Source organism: Cibotium barometz, chromosome 58 (genome assembly GCF_041138505.1).
Source record: "Cibotium barometz isolate CiBa-2024 chromosome 58, ASM4113850v1, whole genome shotgun sequence".
Classification (NCBI taxonomy): Eukaryota; Viridiplantae; Streptophyta; class Polypodiopsida; order Cyatheales; family Cibotiaceae; genus Cibotium; species Cibotium barometz.
The window spans coordinates 14,806,958-14,829,306 of NC_141103.1; the positions used below are offsets into that span (position 1 = coordinate 14,806,958).

Sequence of the window (22,349 nt, forward strand, 5' to 3'; positions counted from 1 at the left end):
GACTCTTGCAACACACCAGGTGGGCAAACTCGTAGCCGCTCGGATGGGGATTACTCTCCATCCAAGCCGCTTGCGAAGGCCCGCCGTATAGCTGAGATAGCCTCCACGTCAGCAGGTCATCCATGAGGATCATCTCATGGAATGTACAGGGCCTTGGCAGCGCACACTATGTACGTTATCGTGGTTGTTTGAGGCAGGAGCTTCAGAGATGCCTGGTTGGGGGCAGTATTGATATTCTGATGATGCAGGAGCACCATTTGAGTGATAGCAGGATTCGGAGATATGGTTCGGTGATGCCTGGTAGATGGGACACATTTTGGTCTGCAGGTTTTGGCCCCTTGGGTGGGCAAGGAGGACTATGTATGGTCATTGCGGATGTATGGCGGCAGGCCATTGTGGATCGCGGGGTCATTGTGCCTAGTAGAGCGCAGTATGTTATTCTGAGGATGCACGATGAGCACTTTGGTGTGCTCAATGTCTATGCGCCCAATCATGCTAGTGCCAGAGCAGAGTTCTGGACCCTTGTTACAGATGCATTGCCCGAGGCCGCACATTGGTGTGTCGGGGGAGACTTCAACATGCTTGAGGACCCGGCCGATAGGGTGGGAGGCAGTCATGTTACAGTGCACGGCACGGAGCTTGCAGCTTGGGAGCGATTTTGTATGACACTACGGATCATTGATGCATGGCAGCATGAGGCTTTCTCCCGTTCTCAGGACAATCTTAGTTTCTCTCGGTCAGATCGCCGGGGCAGGGAGGGACTAATCTATCACGGATCGATCGCTTCTATGTGGGCGACAGGTGCGGGGAGCGTGGTGGCTCCGTTGGCATTCTCGCTGGCACCTCTTTTTCAAACCATGCACCAGTTATTTTGACACTAGAGGAGAGGACACGGGAGACCAGCTTGCAGTTGAGGATCCTAGAGAGGATACTTACAGACCCCAGTCTTTTTGAGGACATTGAGAGGTTATGGCATGATAGCCAGAGCTCTGACCTGGATGCCCTAGGCCAGTGTGCCCAGGGACTCATCGAGCTCAGCTCTTTTTTGCACGCTACAGCCTTGACACGGCTGGGAGAGACACGAGAGCGGGAGCGTCGCTTGAGACGTAGCCTTGCTTCGCTCCAGCGTCTTCAGGAGTAGCCGCCTACATGTGAGTGGGTGGCGTCCCAGCTGAGCCAAGCACGCCAGGAGGTTAGAGAGGCAAAGGAGCAGAGACACGAGTTCTACTATCATCGCCAGGCCTCTCAGTGGGCGCAGCTTGGTGATAGAGTGACTGGGGAGTTTTTTGAGATCATCGGACCCCGCCATGCTCGAGCAGGAGTACGCTAGCTCAGGAGGCAGGACGGATCGTTAGCCACTGAGCCCGGGGAGATTAGAGCTATTGCCACTGAGTTCTATAGAGACCTGCTTTCAGCGGAGCCAGCCACGGAGGCACGTGATGCTTGCAGATAGACTGTGTGGGCCCATGTGCAGAGGAGGGTCACAGATCGTATGCGCACAGTTTTGGGTGAGCCCCTTTCAGAGGATGAGCTTGTTGAGGCTTTGAGGGTCCTTCCGCGTCATAGTTCCCCTGGGGAGGACGGATTGACGCCTGCCTTTTTTATGCGCTATTGGGACCTTTTGGGGCCAGGCCTTCGTAGGGGTTTTCAGTATGTTTTGGACACTGGGGTGATGCCACATAGTTTTTCAGAGGGCTTGATCTTTCTTATCCCCAAGGGGGAGGGAGTGTCAGATGATATTCGGAATTGGAGGCCTATTACGATCCTTAATACTGTCTACAAGGTCCTAGCAAAGGCCTTGAGTTTAAGGATCCAGCCCCTCCTTGGGGATTTGATTCATGCTACTCAGACAGGATTGGTCTCTCGATTTTGAGAAGGCATACGATAGGGTCGATTGGGGTTTTCTAGAGGGCACTATGCTTCGCCTGGGTTTTGAGCCAGATTGGATTCGAGGAGTGGCGGCTCTATATTCCACAGCTCGTAGCCAGGTGTTGATGGCAAGAGGATGGGGGCCGAGTTTTGAGTTGACCAGATCAGTCCGTCGGGGATGCCCTCTCGCCCCGTTCCTTTTTCTTTTCTTTGCAGAGGCTATGAGCATGTATCTGACAGTAGAGGAGGTTGGTTTGAGAGGGCTCTAGCTTCCAGTCCGGGGAGAGGACCTGCTCGATTCTGAGTTTGCTGATGACACGGGATTGTTTTTGCATGGCCAAGAGGCCAATCTACAGAGGGCAGAGCAGTCGCTACAGGTTTTTGGTGTGGCTTCAAGAGCATTGATCAACTGGCGCAAGACAGTGGCTTTTTGGATCAATAGCGCTCCCGCTCCGGCATGGAGCCCAGACCTGGGTTTTAGATGGATTCCTCCTGGCACAGCAGTGCGGTATCTGGGATGCTAGATTGAACTTGATTTGTCACCTGAGCAGCAAATCGCCCCGCTTCTTCTGAGCATTTGGAAGAAGCTTTTATATTGGAGTACAGCTCGGCTATCCTTGGCTTGGAGGGTGGTGGTGACAAATCAGGTGCTTTTAGCGACTATGTGGTATATCACGTCTTGTTGGATTTTCTCGAGCTCTTGCATCAGCTAGGTACAGAGGCTGATCAGGAACTCTCTTTGGTCTGGGCGGGATGGTCAGCCAGCCTGGGCTAAGGTTGCTTGGGCAGTTATTACTCTTCTGCTGGCCTAGGGGGACTTGGGCATTATAGATCCAGCTGATCAGAGTAGAGCCTTGTTGGGGAAGCTTATTGTTTGGGGGCTGCTTCCAGGCGATGAGCCTTGGAAGGAGCTTCTTTTTCAGTGGGTGCAGGCTAAAGCTCCCCCAGCAGGGGGCACTTGGGCACCAGAGATTCGGTGGATCTTCACAGAGATGAGGAGGACAGGCCTCAGTAGAGGATGGGAGGACAGATTTGCCTTGAGTATCCTGCGAGCTTGGGAGCTGCTGAGACCGGGGCTTTCTCAGAGACCTCCCACTTGTGATGAGGAGCGGGCCAGACAGCCGCTCATCTGGAGCCCCGCGGTACGCACAGAGCAGGGTCATATGCTAGGTTCTCGGCCTCGTCTAGCCTGGGGACCATTGGTGGCAGGCCCAGCGCGCAGTTTTGGAGATTGGCAGGCCTTTTGGAGTCTCCCGGGGGAGATCCAGGCGGAGAGGCTGAGTCACTTCAAAGGGGGGACTGATTATGAGGGATGACATTCAGGAGGCACTCACTGAGGAGTGGTTCACGCCTTTCGAGCCAGCGGCCCCACGGTGGATGGGAGCCTTTACACAATTGGAGATCCTGATTGCTGTCAGAGCTTGCACTGAGGATGGTAGATGCCTCTACTATGAGATACAGGATGAGGGCAGACTGTAGAGAGTGGAGGTGGAGTCGCCTTTGGTTGCAGAGTGCATCTTTCAAAGGATACCGGTAGTGGCCGCCGCTTCTCGGAAGTGGCATATTGATCCAGACCCTGCAGATGTGGACTCTGATTCGCGCATATGGGCATATGCTGCGCGCCCCTTGGCCCGGCTCCAGTGAGACCCTGGCGAGTACGAGTGGCATGATCCTTATGCGTCCCCCAAGGCCACAGAGATCACGTTTTTCCAATACACTGCTCGTTGGGGAGGCATATTTTGACTACGAGGACGACGGTCTTTCCAGCTGCATCAGAGCACTGGCGGCTTCAGGGACTCTCACAGGAGTTCCTAGAGGATTTTTGGACCAGGCTCTGGGCTAGCAGACAGGCACGCAGGATCTCGGCTTTCCAATGGCTGATTGCCCACAGGGGCTCTGCAGTTGGCACCTGGCTTGTCTACAGTGGCCTTCCGCCGGCCTGCGTCCGATGCGGCCACCCATTGGAGACACAGAGACATTGCCTATGGGACTGTCCATAGGCGCAGCAGATTTGGCTGCGGATGCTGTGCATTTTGGCCCCCCTCTCTCCAGAGGGCATGTATACGTGGGGAGCCGCTGCTTGGTTGACTTTGTCTGGGCCAGCTCTGGGATACGAGACGGAGCAGGACAGCTAGGCCATCAGATTCATTGGGGGCCAGCCTCGCCTTGTTCCTTCACCGGATTTCTCGACAGGCAGCTGGACACAGGAGAGGGATATACGATGGGAGCTCCTCAGCAGCCTCACCATATGGTTCACCTGGAGAGCCCGTTGTTTCAGGGCCTTTGAGGGGAGAGTGGAGCCACCAGCAGAGACTGTTCGGGCTATCTGGCAAGAGTTGATTCACACCCTGCGAGGATAGTATGACCGCATCCAGGGCGACTCTGATCGAGCGATCTTGCGGTGCGAGGCCTTCCACACCACTTGGCGCAGCGGCCCTTTCTATACTCTACACGCGGGTACCCCCCGCTGGCACTATAGGCCACCTGTTTGGATCTTCCCCCCTCCTATTGTATGATATAGCCTCTCAGCTATTTGTACTTTTATTTGTACTTTTCTGCACCTAGGGAGAGTCTCCCTAGTTGCCTTGATTGGATCTCTGCTCTGCCTTCTTATGAGTAGGAGAGGGGTTTTGTTGCCCAGTGGGTTTTTTTTATAACTAATGAAAGGATCTTTTCTCGGAAAAAAAAAAGAAGGCGATGCAGAAAAGCTGATGCAGTCAAATCAGCGCATGACCTGGCTGTAAGCGATGCAATAGAAGCTGATGTAGGCGCCAACTTGTGTGCTGACCAGCAAGCAGTGGTAATACAGACGTGAGGAGACCTGTACACAAGTGTTGGAGCGCTTATGTTTGGCGACCAACACACATGAGCAGATGGAACGCTGCAATGATGAGAAAACACAGATGCGCCTGCACGTTAGTTGGTGAGCCAAGGACAAGCGAAGGGTCTCATTTATATATGAGAAAACACAGATGCGCCTGCACGTTAGTTGGTGAGCCAAGGACAAGCGAAGGGTCTCATTTATATATGAGAATTAAAGTGCCCAGCAAAGAAGTCGGCCCTTTTTGGGCTGCATGGTTTAGGTACATTTTCACACAACTTGGACCTTAGGTGAAGAGCTTGCAAGCTTACCCCCAAGTCAACACTCCTCTGGAGAGCACCTCCGAGGGCGAGACTAGACCAACATTGGACTCTGTTCAACATCCAACCTCGAGAGGCCACAATCTATGCGTAGCGTTCATTCAAGCCTTGATTCAGGTGGTGATTCCCTAGGCATCCACCCATGGGAACCCCCATTAATGAGCGTTATGTCTCACTTACATAGTCTCTAGGTAAGAGTTCACTTTACACTATCTCATTTCTCAATGTCCCTATCTAGGGCCACCTTTTGCATTAGTCTAACCTCATCATTGACCTTTGGGAACATTACATTAATCACTTTTGTTTATTTATATTGCCCTCCTGTGGTGCCTTGTCCTTCAATATCCTAGAACAAGGGTCTAGTCTGTGTCAAGCCTACTCAGGTGAAAGGCCTGTTTTTCATACCTTTTTTACATTAACGAGTTAAAAGCCAGGAGTGCTGTGGGAAAGGTTGATACCACTTCGGCTGTATGCATGCTATTTGTTCTTGTCAATTTTAACATCTGAAGTTCTGGAGGGTTGATGAACTAGGGAGACAATGCCGGCTGAAGATATTTTTGATCCGTTGGATCTTCAAGAAAGCTCAAGTCAAAGAATGCTTGATGATTGGAGAGACCTCTTCATAGAAGTCATGGAAGCAGTGAAAGGCAAGCAGTCAGCTAGAAGGCCAGGAGGGGCATCAACTGGGAAAGGTGTTGCAGGTATTGTGTATCCTCTAAATTTTTTGAAAGTTGTTATATCAACCAGCCATCCACATACTGGCTTGTCACACATTGATGCTACTGGACTGTAAGATAAAGATAGCGTTTTGAGACTTCTGGCGGCAGCTCTGTTTTCAAAAGGATTAGTTGTGTGCAGCATTAACTGAGTGGTGGAAATAAAATACTATAAATGGATTATTTGCTTTTGTTGTTTTTAAATTTGGGAATCACCTGAACTTGCCTTGTATCAATTATGGACACATTAAGTATACATGCAATTATAAATATAAAAGTTACATATAATCACAACAAAAACTACAAATATATAAGTGTACATGTAATTATAAATATCTAAGTTACATATAATCACAACAAAACTACAAATATGTAAGTAAACATGTAATTATGGATATATGAGTATACAGATAATCACAACTAAAACTACGAATATAAGTATGAATATATGAGTGTGTGTGTGTACGAGCTGCCACTCTTTTGCTTCTTGCATGCATATTGTGACATGACATTGAATATAATCACAACTAAAACTACGAATATAAGTATGAATATATGAGTGTGTGTGTGTATGAGCCACCCTTTTGCTTCTTGCATGCATATTGTGACATGACAAGTTTCTTGAATCTCATGCAAAGGATATGCTGGTTTGAGATTAATTCGGTGATAGGGATGTTGGAAGGTTTTTGATGTATGTGGTTTACTTTTGATGTCGGTGACACTTGTGGGCTGCAGCTTCTTGCTCTTCCCCCAGCACACCCCCCCCACCAAACAGGAAGCTCTAGACACACATTTTTTCAATTGACACTATGATGGCACTAAATAAATACCTGTGTTGGTGTTTAACAGCGGCTATTGAGGACAGCTCAATAGATTTTGGCGATTTTTTCAAGGGCCAGCTTCCAGGGAAATTCTTGAAGCTGCTAGCCTGGTTAGCTTTGTCACGTGTTGGAACATACATACCTCTTGGTGGCGTAGATAGGGCTGCCTTTCAAGGAAGCCTAGATCAAAACAGCTTATTGGGGACTCTAGATTCGTTTTCGGGTGGTGGAATTGGTAGGCTTGGCATTTGTTCTCTTGGTATAGTGCCCTTCATTAATGCACAAATAGTATTTCAACTTCTCGGTGTGCTCTATCCCAAAATTCAAGAGCTTCAGAAGAAAGAGGGGGAAGCTGGAAGGAAGAAGGTGTTGCAGTGGACACGGTATGCTTCTGTAGGCTTTGCAATATTTCAGGTACACTTCTGCTTTTACACTTTCTCTTGACAGCTTTTTATTGCTTTTATACTATGCAAAACCTCATTTGGATGCAGTGAGACGCATTATGTGATATGTAAAAACCACTGCACATTATGGTCTTCTTTATGAGCATGGCTTGGATATACATGGCTACACAAACGCGGAGATTGGGCAGGTAGCTCGTATGATAGGAGGTCTACTAGTGGTTATGCCTTTACATTTGGGAGTGCAGTGGTGAGTTGGAGTAGCAAGAAGCAACCTACTGTTGCTTTATCTAGTACAGAGGCTGAATACAGGGGTGCAACCATTGCTACATGTGAAGGAGCATGAGGATCTTGGTTTCTGTGTTTCTCTAAACAAAGTGTTCAATGAGGCTAATGGAGGAATTCTAAGATGTATGTTCTTGGAAACGAAGAGTTGCTACAACATCCATTATGTGTCATGGTTCTCACGTCAAGATCAGGATCAATAGCTGGGGCCAACATACGTGCTTTCTAGAGCCACTTGCACCCGGGAAGGCGCACACATCTGCATGGTCCTGCGGAGGCTCTAGCATGCTAAGGCAGATCCTCCCCACTCTACCCAACCAAGCCTCTAGTCTTCCACAAAAGACAAGCTTGGGGGAGTTGAAGATAGGAGGGGTCCCTTTGGACTATATATTCCCCATCTTCCTCACTGTCTTTGCATGTGGGATTACTTGGCATCCCTTTTCCCACATTGCAATCCCCACTACCCATGTCAGATTTGCACTTCCAACAACCCCCTCCAATTGAGCAGGGAGGGAAGTGGCCTGAGGCTATGAACTGAGGCTCTAATACCATCTTGGAAACCAAGAGTTTGCATGCCTTCACATCAGCATAAGTACCCAACTGCTTTCTAGAGCCTCTAGCACCCCTGGAGGCACACTCATCTGCATGGGCTTGTGGAGGCTCTGGCATGCTAAGGCAATTCCTCCGTCTACCTAACCAGCCCTCCAGTGTTCCACAAAAGACAAGCTTGGGGAAGTTGAAGATAGGATGGGTCCCTTTGGACTATATATACCTTTTCATTTTCCACATTGTCTTTGCATGTCGGATTACTTGGCATCCCCTTTCCCATCTTGTAATCCCCACTACCCATGTGAGATTTGCACCTCCAACGTACATGTCTCTTCAAGCATGGACTTGTTGGCATAGATTATACCTCTACGCTAAAACCATAGTTTCAAGGGGGATCCCTAGCTTCTATGAATTGTCCTACCCTCTTCCATGCAGTTGGGCAGCACCAACCTTACAGCCTACAGAACTGTGAGATGGACCCTCTTGTTGTAAAGTTTACCCGCAGGACAGACTAATAAGGCAGCAACCAAAAGGTGGGATAATGCACAAACATGTATCACTGACTTTTTTGGCCCTCAGTGTGTATGCGAAGTTTAACTTATTGATATTAGTGTCACTGATCGCACAAAGATGCTGCATGCAGTCTGTGAATGTGGCTTGTAAAGCACTATCTCACCTACCTGGCCGATAGACCTTTTAGCATGTACATACACCAGGTCACCGGATGAAGGGGTAAACCGAAGACAAGAATTGTATCTATAAAACTGCTTTTTCTTAGAAAATAAGGCTGGTCACAACACAGGTCTAATTGAAAATGTGTATGCATACAGCTCTAGCAGGTATATTACGAGACATATCTGATCTCTGTAGTGCATCACTAGTGACTAAGGCCCGAACCCGTCCCAGAAGAGAAAGTGGTAGCATCCCCGTAGCTTCATATAGACTGAGCATCTAAGTATATAATGCTCCTCACTCAGTATCCCTAGTGTTGCATAGCCTGCTTACTAATCTATCCCATAGGATGCCCTCTCCTCTTCCTATCTTAATCTCAACTGAACAATGGTGATTCTCATGTCATGAGACATGTGTCTGCTGTTGAGGTGGCCGGGCCTCTTAGTGACCTTCAGGAAATGGCTTTCATCCTCTTCTTTTTAAAAGAATTCAAAATGTCCAGTTCTTGAAAAGAGTTTTGGAGATTTCTTCCTCAATCCTTCCTCAATGACCCATGATAGCATCATAACTTCATAAAGGCATAACATGAAGTGAGTAATGGATTATTTTTTCAACCAAGTCAAACGTAAGGTCATCTATCACTTTGTTTGTTCTATAAAACTTCTCGCATGCTAACTCAACCAATCAAGCTTGCTCTTAGGAATATCCACTTTTTCAATTTCTCACAATGGGATAAGTCTGCCGCCTGTGCACGCTGCCTACTCCAGTCTCATGCCTTGCACCAACCTGTTGCAGGCCCGATATGCCTACCTATTCATGCCGCCAATAGCCACCGCTGTTACTGCTATAGCCGCACGCCAGTTCTGTAGACGTCCAACAAGCTGTTGTCTTCACAAAAGTTATGAGCCTCTTAAAGACTTAAAAGCCTTAATCCTAAGGCTTATCAAAAGCCCTAAAGGCTTTCAGAAGCCTCAGCTTGCTTGTGCTTAGCACCTCCATATCAGCAGCAGCTACGACAAAAATCAAGAACCAGAAAGCAACAAATCAGAAAGTTACCATTACACAGGGGAAAGTAAAATCAATTTGAGGCTTTTAAAATTTGGCAAAATCTTGCTTAATCATAGCAATTAATGTTGGGAGTGTGGGAGCAATGGAAACCTTCACCTGGAGCAGCTAGCACATGCACACAGTTGTACAACAGCAAGAAAGAGAAAAGATGGTGGTGGAAGCTCCCACATTAAGTGTTCTTAGAGAATCTCATAACATCAAAAGTAAAAGGTGCCCCCCCTACATCTAAGGACCAAGGGGTCCAAATAAAAAGTGCCATGTGTCACCATAAAGTATACAAGTGACACTTAAGGTATAAAAGAACCCCAAATACACTAAGTGCCTAGTGCCTAGCACTAATAAACTCCTAACTCCTAACTCCTACGTACATGTCCACTACAAAATGTGCATATCTCCTACAAATCCTCCATGTAGTGGAAATGTACATGTACATAGTAGATCAATCCCCAAATGGAATCAAGCCCAAAGATTTTCGGAAAGCTTCAAACTTCTCTCGAGGAAGCACCTTGGTGAAGAGATCTGCCACGTTGTCTTGTGATGGACAATAGATGTGGCTAATGTCACCAGCATGAAGCCTCTCCTGCAGACAGTTGTCATTTGCATGTTTGCCCATGGACATACCCTGGAACTAACCCTGAAGGGGCAACCAGAAAAACAGATTAGAGCTAGGATTTTGAGCACAAAGTCCAGATGTAGCAGTAGTGGACTAGGAGAAGCACATGAAGAGGATGCTGTCGTACATGAAGGGGATAAGGATGTCCTGTCGGCTGTACCAAAGGGGCTGTCGGCTGCACACAGAATCGGTTGTACCAGGGATGCTATCGGCTGCAGGCGCATCAATATATACGATTTAATGTCCAGGCAGCTGGCCGACCAGCAGTTGGCCAGTTCTCCAAGTGTCCAAAGGCGTTATAAAAGGGCAAGTGTGCTTATTGTTTGACTCATTCTGTTTTGGGTGTATACCACCTTTTCATGAAGGCAGACTAGGGCTGTAGAATTAGGTACCTTTTTGTACCATATAAATACACTGAATTTCCAGCATTTCTCTCTCTCTACTCTCCCTTCTGTCTGCGTTTTGCATCAGCATGTTCTCAGTAGTGTTTAGGGCTGAAAGAAGACTCCCAGAGCTTCCGCGTGTTACATTGGTATTAGAGCATCAGGCTCAGCAAAGCTAAACACTGATTTAGTCCCATATGATGGTGTACGGGTCCAAGGTATAGGAAAGTGCACGGGTACGAAGCCCAAGGCAAGAAACACAAGATCGGGAAGAGCTCCCAGGAGGTTTGTTGGTGGTGTTCCACAAAGCTAGAGGGAAAGGCAGTCCTGTGAGCCAGATAGGTTCTCGGGCAACGGTCCCAAGGGAGGATTATCCTCCAAGGGGTGATGTGAGAGTGCTAGACTCATTTCTCAGGAATGAAGACCAAGACAGTGTTCAGAGTCAAGGCAGGAATGGATTGGGGACTGGGTGGATCAGATGCATAGATATTATTCAGAGTCAGAGTGGTTTTGGAGACCGGGCCGGGTTTTCAGAGAAAAGGGTTGCCAGAGATGGATGGATGACAAAGGGACTTCGGGCAAAGATTGGGATGATGATGACAGTCATCCAAGAACAGGTTGGAATCCCGTCATCAAGTTTAGCAAAGGGGGATGTCATGTGCATGTTTGCCCATCGACATACCCTGGAACTAACCTTGAAGGGGCAACCAAAAAAACAGATTAGAGCTAGGATTTTGAGCATAAAGTGCAGATGTGGTAGTAGTGGACTAGGAGAAGGACACGAAGAGGATGCTATTGTTCATGAAGGGGATAAGGATGTCCTGTTGGTTGTACCAAAGGGGCCGTCTGCTGCAAGACAGGAGCTGTTGGCTGCACACAGGAGAATCGGTTGTACCAGGGATGCTATCAGCTGCTGCAGGCGCATCAATATATACGATTTAATGTCCAGTCAGCTGGCCGACCAGCAGTCGGCCAGTTCTCCAAGTGTCCAAAGGGGCTATAAAAGGGCAAGTGTGCTTATTGTTTAACTCATTCATTCCCTCATGGAATGGGTCTTAGACTAGGACTGTTTTGGGTGTATACCACCTTTTCATGAAGGCAGCCTATAAATATACTGAATTTCCAGCATTTCTCTCTCTCTCTAGCACGGCATGGGAGACGTCCAGTCAGAGTACTCACCATGGAGGACATTGAGGATATCCGCCATCGACCGATGAGAGACATCTTTGGATAGTGATGTGTATGATGCTTACCTTTGTTGCTAGAGTTTTCCTCCCAGATGTTATCCATTAGGAGCTCCTAGTACCGTACTTTTCCTCACAGTTATTTCAATTTCAGTTAGTTGTTTTTAGCTTTTCTTGCACAGACATTGTATCAGATCCACCAATTGTTGTAACCTTTTTGGTCTCATAGGTCATTTTGGCCTTTTGAAGACGTTAATATATCATTTCATTTCTCTCTCTCTCTCTCTCTCTCTCTCTCTCTCTCTCTCTCTCTCTCTCTCTCTCTCTCTCTCTCTCTCTCTTATGTCTGCGTTTTGCATCGGCATGTTCTCAATAGTATTTAGGGCTGAAAGAAGACTCCCGGAGATTCCGCGTGTTACAATAGTGATAATGCATCTCTATGTGCTTGGTCCGTGCATGTTTCTCGCAATAGCCATAGCACTTTGTGTCATGACCATGTGAAAATGGAACAGTACAAGTGTGGGCATGGTGGTTGCTGAGCAAAAATATTAAATGATTCACATTTGGGGTGCCCAGACAGAGATAATGATGTGTGGACATCTCCAAGTGTGAAGGGGGGAACAAGAACATTAATGTTTTAATGTTTTATTCATAGGTTGCCTCTAGGCCTTAGTGACCCCTAGGGAACTTTAATGTTTATTAAAGTTGGGGCCCTAGGATAATTTTGGAGAGAGGCCACTCCACTTTTGGAGTTACACGCCTCTCTCATCTCTCTCTCTCTAGCTTTTTGGGGAGGCGTGCAAGTTCTCAAGCGTGGAGAAGAGGGGAAGCCAAGTCGACTGCTGCATAGGGTGTGGTTGCTGTTTTTGCTGGAGTTTTCTGAGCAAAACAGGCCGTATAGCTCTGTACGGACAGCAGGTACTGTGTACGGCTGCTGCAGGTCAGGCGGCTGTTGTCTCTGTTGCTGGCTGTTGCTGGCAACTGCAGTTGCAGTTTCAGGCAGCGCAGGCAGGTACAGCTGCCACGTGGACTGTTGGTACAGTCGTACGGACAGGACAGGTGCAGGCGGCGCTGGACAAGACAGGTGCAGGTTGCGTTGACAGATACAATCAGCAGGCGGCTGCTGTTGGGTACTGACCAGTACAGTACAGGCACCTGTGGAAACTATACGGACAGGTACAATAGTGTTCTACTGACCTGTACGGGTAGGTACAGCTGGTTGCAGATCTGTTCAGACCTGAACAGTAGGGAACAGTGCATCTCCAGCTGCAGGCTAAGCTTTCCCAGAGTTATTAGGTACATCAGACAAGTGGTTGCAAGAAGGCAAGTACAAATTGGTACGATTGGCTTCGCAAGTGCAGAACCACGTGCTGATTTGGTAAGCTGTGAACTTGTCCTTCTATATTTCTTTCCATTGGCTTATGTCTGTTGCAGAGTCGTACTATCTGGCCCCTTGTGAGAGGAGGGGTATGGCAGATTGAAAGGGTGGAAACAGAGATTGGACAGTGAATGTATGTTTATGCTGAATTGTGAAACCATGTACATGGGATATGCCAGATGTGTGCTCAACGCTGCCCTGTTGAATGGTCTTGGCCGATCAGAGGGAAACACAGAGTGTTGCTTTTGTGGGACACAGATCTGTGTGTGAATCCTCTGTGCTAAGAGGTCTTGTGGGTTGCCAAATTGGACATACAGGTGTATTCTCCTGGCTGGTTTGGTTGTATTCAGCTGTACATCTTTTTGAAATTGAATAAAGAAATACCGCAAGGGGTGCCAAGCTTTGGGGCCAACAGGTGTCGTTCTCATTTCAGATTTGGGGCACTCTAGCTCCAATCAAATTTGTTTTTATATCTGGACTACAAGTGGAAGGGTGACTGCTAGTCTACCGCACTTTGGTTTCTACCAGAGGCCGGTTTCACTCTAACTACATGTAAGAAGGGGAGTAGCACCCTGATAATGGCATACATATAGGTCATCAAGTAACCTCCTTAACCATATGCACTCAACCGTGGCTGTGAAGACTCCTGCATACTCAGCTTCACATGAAAAAGTCATCACTGTAGGTTGCTTTTTGCTAACAGTCAATTAACCTTGTATGACGGGGAAGGGCCCATCTAGGATGTCCATCATGAGTGATATAATAAGGGTAGAGATGTCAATAATCTGCTATGAGCAGAGGCCGCTCGATGGTAGGCTAGGATCAATTGAATCTAGGGCTGATGAGTTGGGGGTGGCTGGATCAGAGGGCATCTAGCTCTCTAGAGTGTGCATGCACGATGTGATGTGACTCCCATGCGCCTGCTCTTGGAAGGGGGTGGGGGGGCACTGTGGTACAGGCTCCCATATCCACCGTGGTGGGCTCTGGTGCCTCCCTATCCGCCCCTGTAGCCTAGAAAAACCTGGTGATGGTAAGCTGAGAGGAGTGTTGGGGGCAAGGATCTCTAAGTAGTGACTCTTTGTGTCGGTTGAGCTCCAATAGGAAGAGTCCAAGGCACCTCTGATCTGGGTCCTCCATTATCCGGGATAAGGGTCCAAAGCCCTCTCTGAACAGAGTGAAATCTCCCTTTGATCTCATATTAGACTGGGCACTTGCAAACATCTCTATCCTGAGTCTATGGGATGATACCCTAAGCTGGCCAGTGGCTATCCTCATAGCATGGGACATGAAGACATCGAGATAACCTGGTCTCTGTATGAAATCATCTTCTATGAATCTCAGGAAATGATCTCTGTAGTACTACATCTTGGTAGGCAATGGGCCTCCCGGTGCGATCCATGTGTTACATGTGTATAGCCCCCAGTAGATTGTATCAGATCACCCAGTTCTTGTCCTCATGTGTAAGCCTAACGTATGGGGAATCTGGATCATTACTGAAATGAAGGGAGCCGGTCCATCTGGAGTCCGTGTGCCTGAAACCAAGGTAGTATTGTGCCATACCAGGATGAATGCTCTCTTCTGGCTGCTGTTTGCTGAGACAACTATAGTGCACGTCGGGGGAGTCAAAGTGGATCCATCTCCCTCACCCTCCATGTATAAGTGTCTGTCTGGATTAGGGCCTCCATCAACATAGGAGCCACAACAAACTCTGTGTGGATGACCTGGTGGGGGATAGATGGTTTGTTGCGTATGGTTCATGATAACATCATGATCTAAGGATGTTCTATGCGCTGCCAATCTGCCAGGGGTAAATCCGGTGCCCTGAAAGGAGCTGCATACATAAATGCAGGGGTAACTAGGGGAACTCTTTGTCCTCGGCTCTTGAAAATGCGCTTAAAAACAGTGCCTCTCAAATAGGGCTAGGGCCACATATCCTCTAGTAAGTCTATGCTCTGCTACCTGCTACCTGTCTCATAGAGAAGCGTGGACTAGTGAAGGTAGCTCCGAGATAGACACGTGTCATAGTCACAAGGGACGGGGGACGGTGACGGGGGACGGGGACGGGGACGGGACGGGGGACGGCCATAAGTAGGGAACGGGGACGGGGGAGGGAACGGCACTCAAAAAATAATTTTTTTTAAAAATTTTCTACTCTGCACTTATTCTACTTTGGAAGCACATCAAAATGAGCACAAATTTACACTAAAATGCTAAGATTTTGAGTCAAAGATAATAATTAAGTAGATATCTGATACAAAATGAGTCATGACTCAAGAGTCAGGACTCAGGAGCCTTAAGGAGGCAAAATGAAAATACAAGGACGGACTCAAATGAGTCAATGACAAAAAAGTGCTAAAGACTGGAGGCTAGAGGCTAGAGCTAAGTAGTAAGGCCCATGAATCATGATCCATGAATGATCATCCACGTGAAGTGCTCGCCTCATGGTCATGGGTAGCTTGTGCGGCTGCCAAAGAAGCATCAAGCTCATCCTCAGTCTCATCCTCACTGGCATGCTGCTCCTGCACCTCATCCTCCCGTTGCTCTTCTTGTTGACTCATCTCCCACTCGGTGAAGGAATCTGCCTTCTTGGTCATGCTCTTGCAAAGCATTCGCAAGTTCGCGCTGACGAAGACAAGGTCATTGGCACGCTCTACCCCGAGTCGGTTCCTCTTCCTAGAGGCAATGTGGCTGTAGGTACTCCAAAGTTGCTCCAAGCAAGAGGAGCTGACGGCCTGGCTAAGTATGCGGATGGCAAGCTGCTGCAGCTCCGGTCCATCTGAACCAAAGTCCTCCCACCATAGAGCAGCACCAACTTTGGAGCGGTCAACCTGTGCATCATGACAGCCATAGGAGCCATGAAACGACATGTACATCGAAAGCTGGTCCCTGATCTTGCGCCTAACCGATGCATCAGGCACAAGACGATCCAAGATGATCCAAGATAAGATTCAAGAAGCTTGAGCAATGAGCAATGAGCAATGAGCAATGAACTTGTGTGTGGCAGCTTGTAGCCTTGTGGGCTCTTATATAGATAGGCAAGAGAGAGAGAGGGCCAAGGCCCAACAGCCATAAACGGCTAGTAGAGCCCAAGCCCAACAGCCATAAACGGCTACAGTGGGGCAGGCACGCGGCACGCAGGCGCAACGGCCAGAAACGGGCGCAACGGCCAGAAACGGGCCGGCGCAACGGCTATCTGCCGTCCCCCGACAGCCGTCCCCCGTCCCTATGGCGTCCCCTGCGCCGTCCCCGGTTTGAAACGCCAGACAGGGGACGTCCGTCCGTCCCCGTCCGTCCCCGTCCCTGCGCCGTACCGTGACGGCGTCCCCGCGTTCCTAGGCGCCGTCCCCGCCGTCCCCTGTGACTATGACACGTGTGCACCACCTCAATCGTGCTACCCATGTAAGTGATCTCTGTACGGCTTGCAATTGGGTAGGAGGTGTGGAATACCATAACCTTGGTTTTCCCAAGGTAGATTGAGAGTCCCCTCTGTGTGCAAAAATCCTGTAAAGCATCCATGTGCTTTTGTTGCCCCTCCTAAGAATCTGCAATGAGTACAATATCATCAGCATAGTGTATTTTTCAAGGACAAGGGTAGCTCTTCAGGTCATGTGCCTCCCCACTTCAGGAGAGGATGATGTACCGGTTTTTTACTCCATTCAAGATAGGTGGCCCTTGGAGAGAAGTCTTGGGAAGGTATCATTAGGGTCTGGTGGTTTGGCCGGTGAGAGCGGTGGGCAGGGGAGGGTCCCTCTCAAGGGATGATTACGAACACTTGGAGCTTTTGGTTACATGATGGGTGTCCAATCAGATACCTGCATTGGGACCCTGGTGAGTGGGAGTGGAGGGATGCTTTTAACCCCATGAAAAGCGTGTCCTTTTTCAGTTACACTGTGCGGAACGCAAGCCAGTTGGTTCTAGGACAAATCCAGAGAGTCCCTACCTTAGACCGCATTGGGAGGCTTATGGGATCACCCTTGATATTCATAGAGCTTTTTGGCGGAGGTTGTGGCACTCGGTCCGGTGCTATTTTCATTCGTAGATGTATTGCCCAGCATGGTTTGTTGCAAGATGTCCCTCACTCTGATTATACACCCTCCAGATAGAGGATTGACACTAGTTGGGAGATTGTTGCCAGTATTACAGCATGGCAGATATGAAGAGCTAGATGCACGGAGGCTATTGAGGGTGTCCAGATCTTTGGGTCTCAGTGCATTAGTACTATATGGGGTAATATCATCCATACTCTCATGGCTACTTGGGCTCGTATTCAGGGGTCCTCTCGTTCCACGCAGTCAAAACACGTTATAATTATGCGGGAGTGGGACCATGGCATTTCCTTTTCCTCTAGTCCCACAGGTCTCTCATGGCATCATGATGCTCCTTAGTGGTTGAAATCACCTTACATGTTGGGGTGATTCTATTCTATTCCGGCTTGTAGCTATGATTGTTGTCTGTCTTTTTCATACATAATAGAAGTCTCTTTCTTGGAAAAAAAAGGAAGATTTCCTCTTTTATTTGGCTTTCTCTACATCGTGGCCTTGCCACCAACGAGCAGGGATCGGTTGTTGGTGCTAGCCCAACTTGTCTGCTGAGATGTGTAGGAGATTCAGAGAGAGTGCACCATTGCTTATGGGAGTGCATGGAGGCACAAAAGATTTGGATTGCAATAGCACACCTTTTTGGAAGGATGAGGAGGGATGCCTACATTTGTTTTGGTGCTATTGTTTGGTTGACATAGTTGGGCCTGCAAATCAGATCTCATCTATGTAGAGTCCAACGTGAGAGAGAGAGAGAGAGAGAGAAAGAAAGAAACATATATTAAGCGTCTACTAAAGACCCAATGGGCCTATGAGACCAAAGTCATACAATAATGTCCATGGCATATCTCATCATGGAATGGAAAATAAAACAGAAAGAAAACATAAACATAGCTATCTCACTGGGGTGATACAACACTATCTCACTGGGGTGATACAACACTATCCATGGAAACTCATCATGGAATACTAAGAACATAGAAACATGAGAGCAGCATCAGCTCCAAGTAGATGGTATACCACTCTCCAAAATATCAAGCATGGGGCTGATGAGTATGGCTGAGAGGTCTCCCTCAGCTATGACACGTGGAAAGGTAGCTTGATGGCAGTGGAGGATGTCTTGGATCTAGAGCTGATGAGGTGATCGTGGCCGATGGCCAGGGGGCCGGGGTCGTCGGGCAAGTTGGAGTGCGGAGGCTCGATCCAAGGTAATTCCTCTCGGGCTAGGTAGGTCTGGAGCAGCTTGTGGAGAGAGAGAGAGAGAGAGAGAGAGAGAGAGAGAGAAAGAGAGAGAGAGATTTTATTAAGGTCTACAAAAGTGGGTCTATGAGAAACATGTGTTACAAAAGTTCCACGTTTAGACTATGAACATGGAAACAAAAAGTAATGAAAATGAAATGAAAAAGAAGACCCACATAGTACCATAATTGCATTCCATACTTGTACTCAACCGTTTAGTACTTTCAATACGTACCACACCGGTACGATGCTTTTCGTACCCGTACTTTTGAAAAAAATTACTTGTTAATTGATTGATTTTCACTTTGTATTCTATTTATGTGCCATCTTTGCTTGATACCTACTCTTCAAACCCCTATTCATGTTTCTCACACCCTTGTTCCTAACCCTCAACTTCTCCCAATTGCCTTGATCCCTCAATTTCCTTTTCAATGGACTCATAACACACAAGGATCTATTTATATTTCAGCTTGTACTCGGTCTTGACATTGATAGCTTCCTTATTTCCTTACTTATTTGTGTGTCATTGATGATTTCAAATTTACACTAGTGTCTTTGATCTATGTGTGCCTTAGTGCATTTGACATTTCATGTGATATTTCAATTCTACATGTCCATTTCATGTTAGTTGTGACTGATAGGTGCTTGATCATTCATTCTTTATATGTGTTTTTAACCAAATTTGTTAACCAGGTTCTATACTTTTTAACTCTCCACATAACTAAAGTATGTATCCTCATGTGCATCATACCATAGTTGTACCATACACTTGTCATCTCATACCGCACCTACATATACCTGACCACCTTGTAGGTGAATAATAAACTCGTAAGTCGTTTATAATATATATATTATTATTTATATATGCCAATTGAAAAAGTGAACGTACTCAAAGTACTCATCCCGATGCGTGCTTTGCGTACTCCTACCATACACATGCCGTACCACACTATACCTAATCCCTCAACCACTATGCCACATAATATGCAAGCCTCCCATGTACATGTGGTACTGAAACTCTTGGAGCAAGATCGCTAGAGATACCTGGATCTTCTCATCCAATGAGAGTACCATCCTTCTCTAGAAGCGAGCTTAGAGCTGTGATGGCATCCCCTGCCCATGGAGTGGCCTCTCCATGGCAGCAAAGTATGTCATGGATCTGCAGCTGATAGGCCATAGGCCTAGATCCCTGGATATGGGGTGTCTGGCTTGAGGAGGGATGGCGCTTTCTCAGTAGTGACGCCATGGGTGTGGGGCAAAAGGATCCCACGAAAGGGTGGGGTGTAGTCTCTAACCTGTATGATTCCTCGGACCTTGTAAAGGTGTGGGTGAATGCAATCTGAAGAAGTTTGTGATCCTCGTACTCGGAATCGAGGTCATGATGGAAATGAATGTGAGTGAAAGCAGATATGGGGGGATCGGGGGCAGGTGGTGGGGATGTGCACGATATAGTGAAGGCGAGGTAGGAGTGGTCTGCTAGAATGGGTGGCAGTGGGATGGTGAAATCATGTATGAGTGGCATGAGAGCAGGAGAGACCCCATCAAGTAATTTACTATGCTCGACCCCCCTTATATGGGAAGGAGGTGAGACTGTATGATGCAGGCCATCTGGACTTTTCATTGTAGACGAGTAGCTCATGCCCAAATCCAGAAAGTATCTGCCATGTGTGGTGATGGATCATGTGTCCTATGATGACTGTTTTGTCCCCATCTCTTGAGAGTCTGTCTCTTAAAGCATGACTGAATCTGCATGGAAATCATACATATGCACCTGCTTACGGGCTGTCCTTGAATCGAAGTCCCCTAACAAGAGGATGTCTCCTTGCTGGGAGAACTCCACTATGTCTGCAAACAAGGGGGCATATCGGGACTCCACGTCCTGCAACACATCGTTTGTGTGAAGACAGATGTCTCAGGTGTGAAGTAACATGCTGCAATATGAAAGTCTGTGAGCCAGGTCTAGCCTGTCTCGGGTGGGAAGAAACAAACTGCAATATGAAAGTCTGAACCAGGCCTAGCCTGTCTCAGGCGGGAAGTAACAAACTGCAATATGAAAATCTGTGAGCCAGGCCTGGCTAGGTGCATCCACATAAAACTGATTTGGTGGCTTCTACCTTGTTAAACTCCTCTGTGATTACTGATTTGGTGGCTTTCACCTTTTGGGTGAGCCTCTCTGTGATCTCTAGCTTGGCTGCCTGCAATTCCTTGCTGAGTTGTTCATTTGCGCTCTCGAGCTGAGCCAATTCAGTAGCTAGAGCTTTAGATATATTCAGGTCAGGTAGTTCCTGGTTGTGTTGGGCCTTCCATGTCTGCAAATTCTACCTCGTGGAGGTCCTGCTTATCTGTAATCTATTTGTCAAAGGGTTCCTCCTGCAACAGTAAAATCTTCTTGATGCTTGTGAAGGCGTCCCGTGCTTGCAAAGCCATGACTCCCAGTTTCTCTATGTTTGCAATGTATGTGTCCGTGTGGGTGAGGGCCTCCGTCAGTTTCCCCAAGTGGCCTTCCCATTTTGCTGATCTGATTATTCTATTTCCTGAGGGGGTCTGCCATAAGAGAGAAAGAAAGAAAGAAAGAGAGATATATTAACGTCTGCAAAAGGCCAAAATTGGCCTATGAGACAAACAAGTAGTACAATGATGTTCCTCCAGTCATCAAGAGGAAAATGTGGAGGTGAGAATAAAATGTACAAGTATGACAACACGACCATAGGGGACTCGATAGTGGTGTACAAACGAGAGGGTGTGGATGGAGTACTGGGGCTACTACTGCATCTCTATATGCTGAAGGGGTGATACAAGTATGATATGTTATCTACTCCTAACTCCATCCAGTCCCATAGTCTGGGTACAATATGTCATACATCCGATCTGAGGATGCCGTAAATGTCTGGAACATGCGTCCTGGATCAGAGCAAAAATGTGCGAGCTGCTCTTGGACCTCCTGCTGGTGTCGAGACCGGATGGCCGCAATCTCTCTGTGGTGTAACCGTGGTGTCTGGTATCCGGCTAGTCTGGGTCGTCGCCTAGCTCGAATCTCCCCCGCTCGCTAAGATGTCACTCCCAGTGCGTGTGGCTGGGCTACTGGTGCCAATCTCTGGAAGAAGTCAGTCAACTGGGACTGTCTTTCTCCAGAGATGTGCGGGTGTCTGAAGTAAGATCTCCCTGTGTCTCTGTAGTGCTAGTAGTAGTCTGCCTAGCTGTCTCTGGTCCAATCTCTCCCAGATCTGTCTAAGTGATGTGGTCCCTCTAAAACCTTAGGATAGCATGCCCTGATCTCCTGCAAAGCACCACACTGGCAAACAAAATGCTCCTCTGTCTCTACCCTCGTCTAGCATAATCTGCAAATGCGCTCTGCTCGAGGGATGCGTGCTGCTCTCCCAATCTCGATCTCTAGTTGGTGTGATGAGACCCTTAGTCGCCCAATGGCTACTCTGGCTCCATGTGATAAGTGGACCTCCAAGTATCGTGGTCGCTGGATGAAGCCGTCTGCGGAGGTGCTCAAGAAGTGGTCTCTGTAGTAGAGCATCTTCGTCGGGAGTGGCTGACTGGGAGATAGCCAAGTCTCCTGTATGTGGCCATGCCAAATGTCATGTCTCATGACTCTGTTCCTCTCTGTCTGAGAGAGGCGTCTGTGTGGTGCAGCTAGGTCATACTGTAAGGGTGGTAATCTGTCAATATCAATCCTGTGATGATATCCACTGTACCACATGGGAGTACCATGACCAAGTATGTCCCTCCTCAACAAGCTGTCTGGATGCCTCAAAAGCAGCCCGAGATACCCGATTTAGTGGGAGCTCCCGCATCCTGTGTATAAAAGATATAGTCTGGAACATGGCCTCTACTAACATAGGTGGTACAGCAAACTCCGCTCGAAGGATATCATGTGGTATTGAAGGTTTGCTACGGATCATCCGTGAGAGCATCAAAATCTGAGGGCGCTCTATCTGTGTCCATGAGGATGTAGCCAAACCTGGTGCCCATATTGTTGCTGCA

General features: G+C 47.8%; 1 protein-coding gene across 2 annotated transcripts in view; it reads left to right on the forward strand.

Annotated features, from left to right (window-relative positions):
- Positions 1 to 22,349, forward strand: part of SCY1 (SECY homolog 1) — a 78,651-nt gene that overhangs the window by 25,969 nt on the left and 30,333 nt on the right. For both annotated transcript variants that reach the window (XM_086792329.1, XM_086792328.1), the window contains exons 2-3: positions 5,542 to 5,711; positions 6,576 to 6,961. In XM_086792329.1, coding sequence (XP_086648455.1) covers positions 5,542 to 5,711; positions 6,576 to 6,961 — 556 coding nt within the window. The remainder of the gene's footprint in view (positions 1 to 5,541; positions 5,712 to 6,575; positions 6,962 to 22,349) is intronic.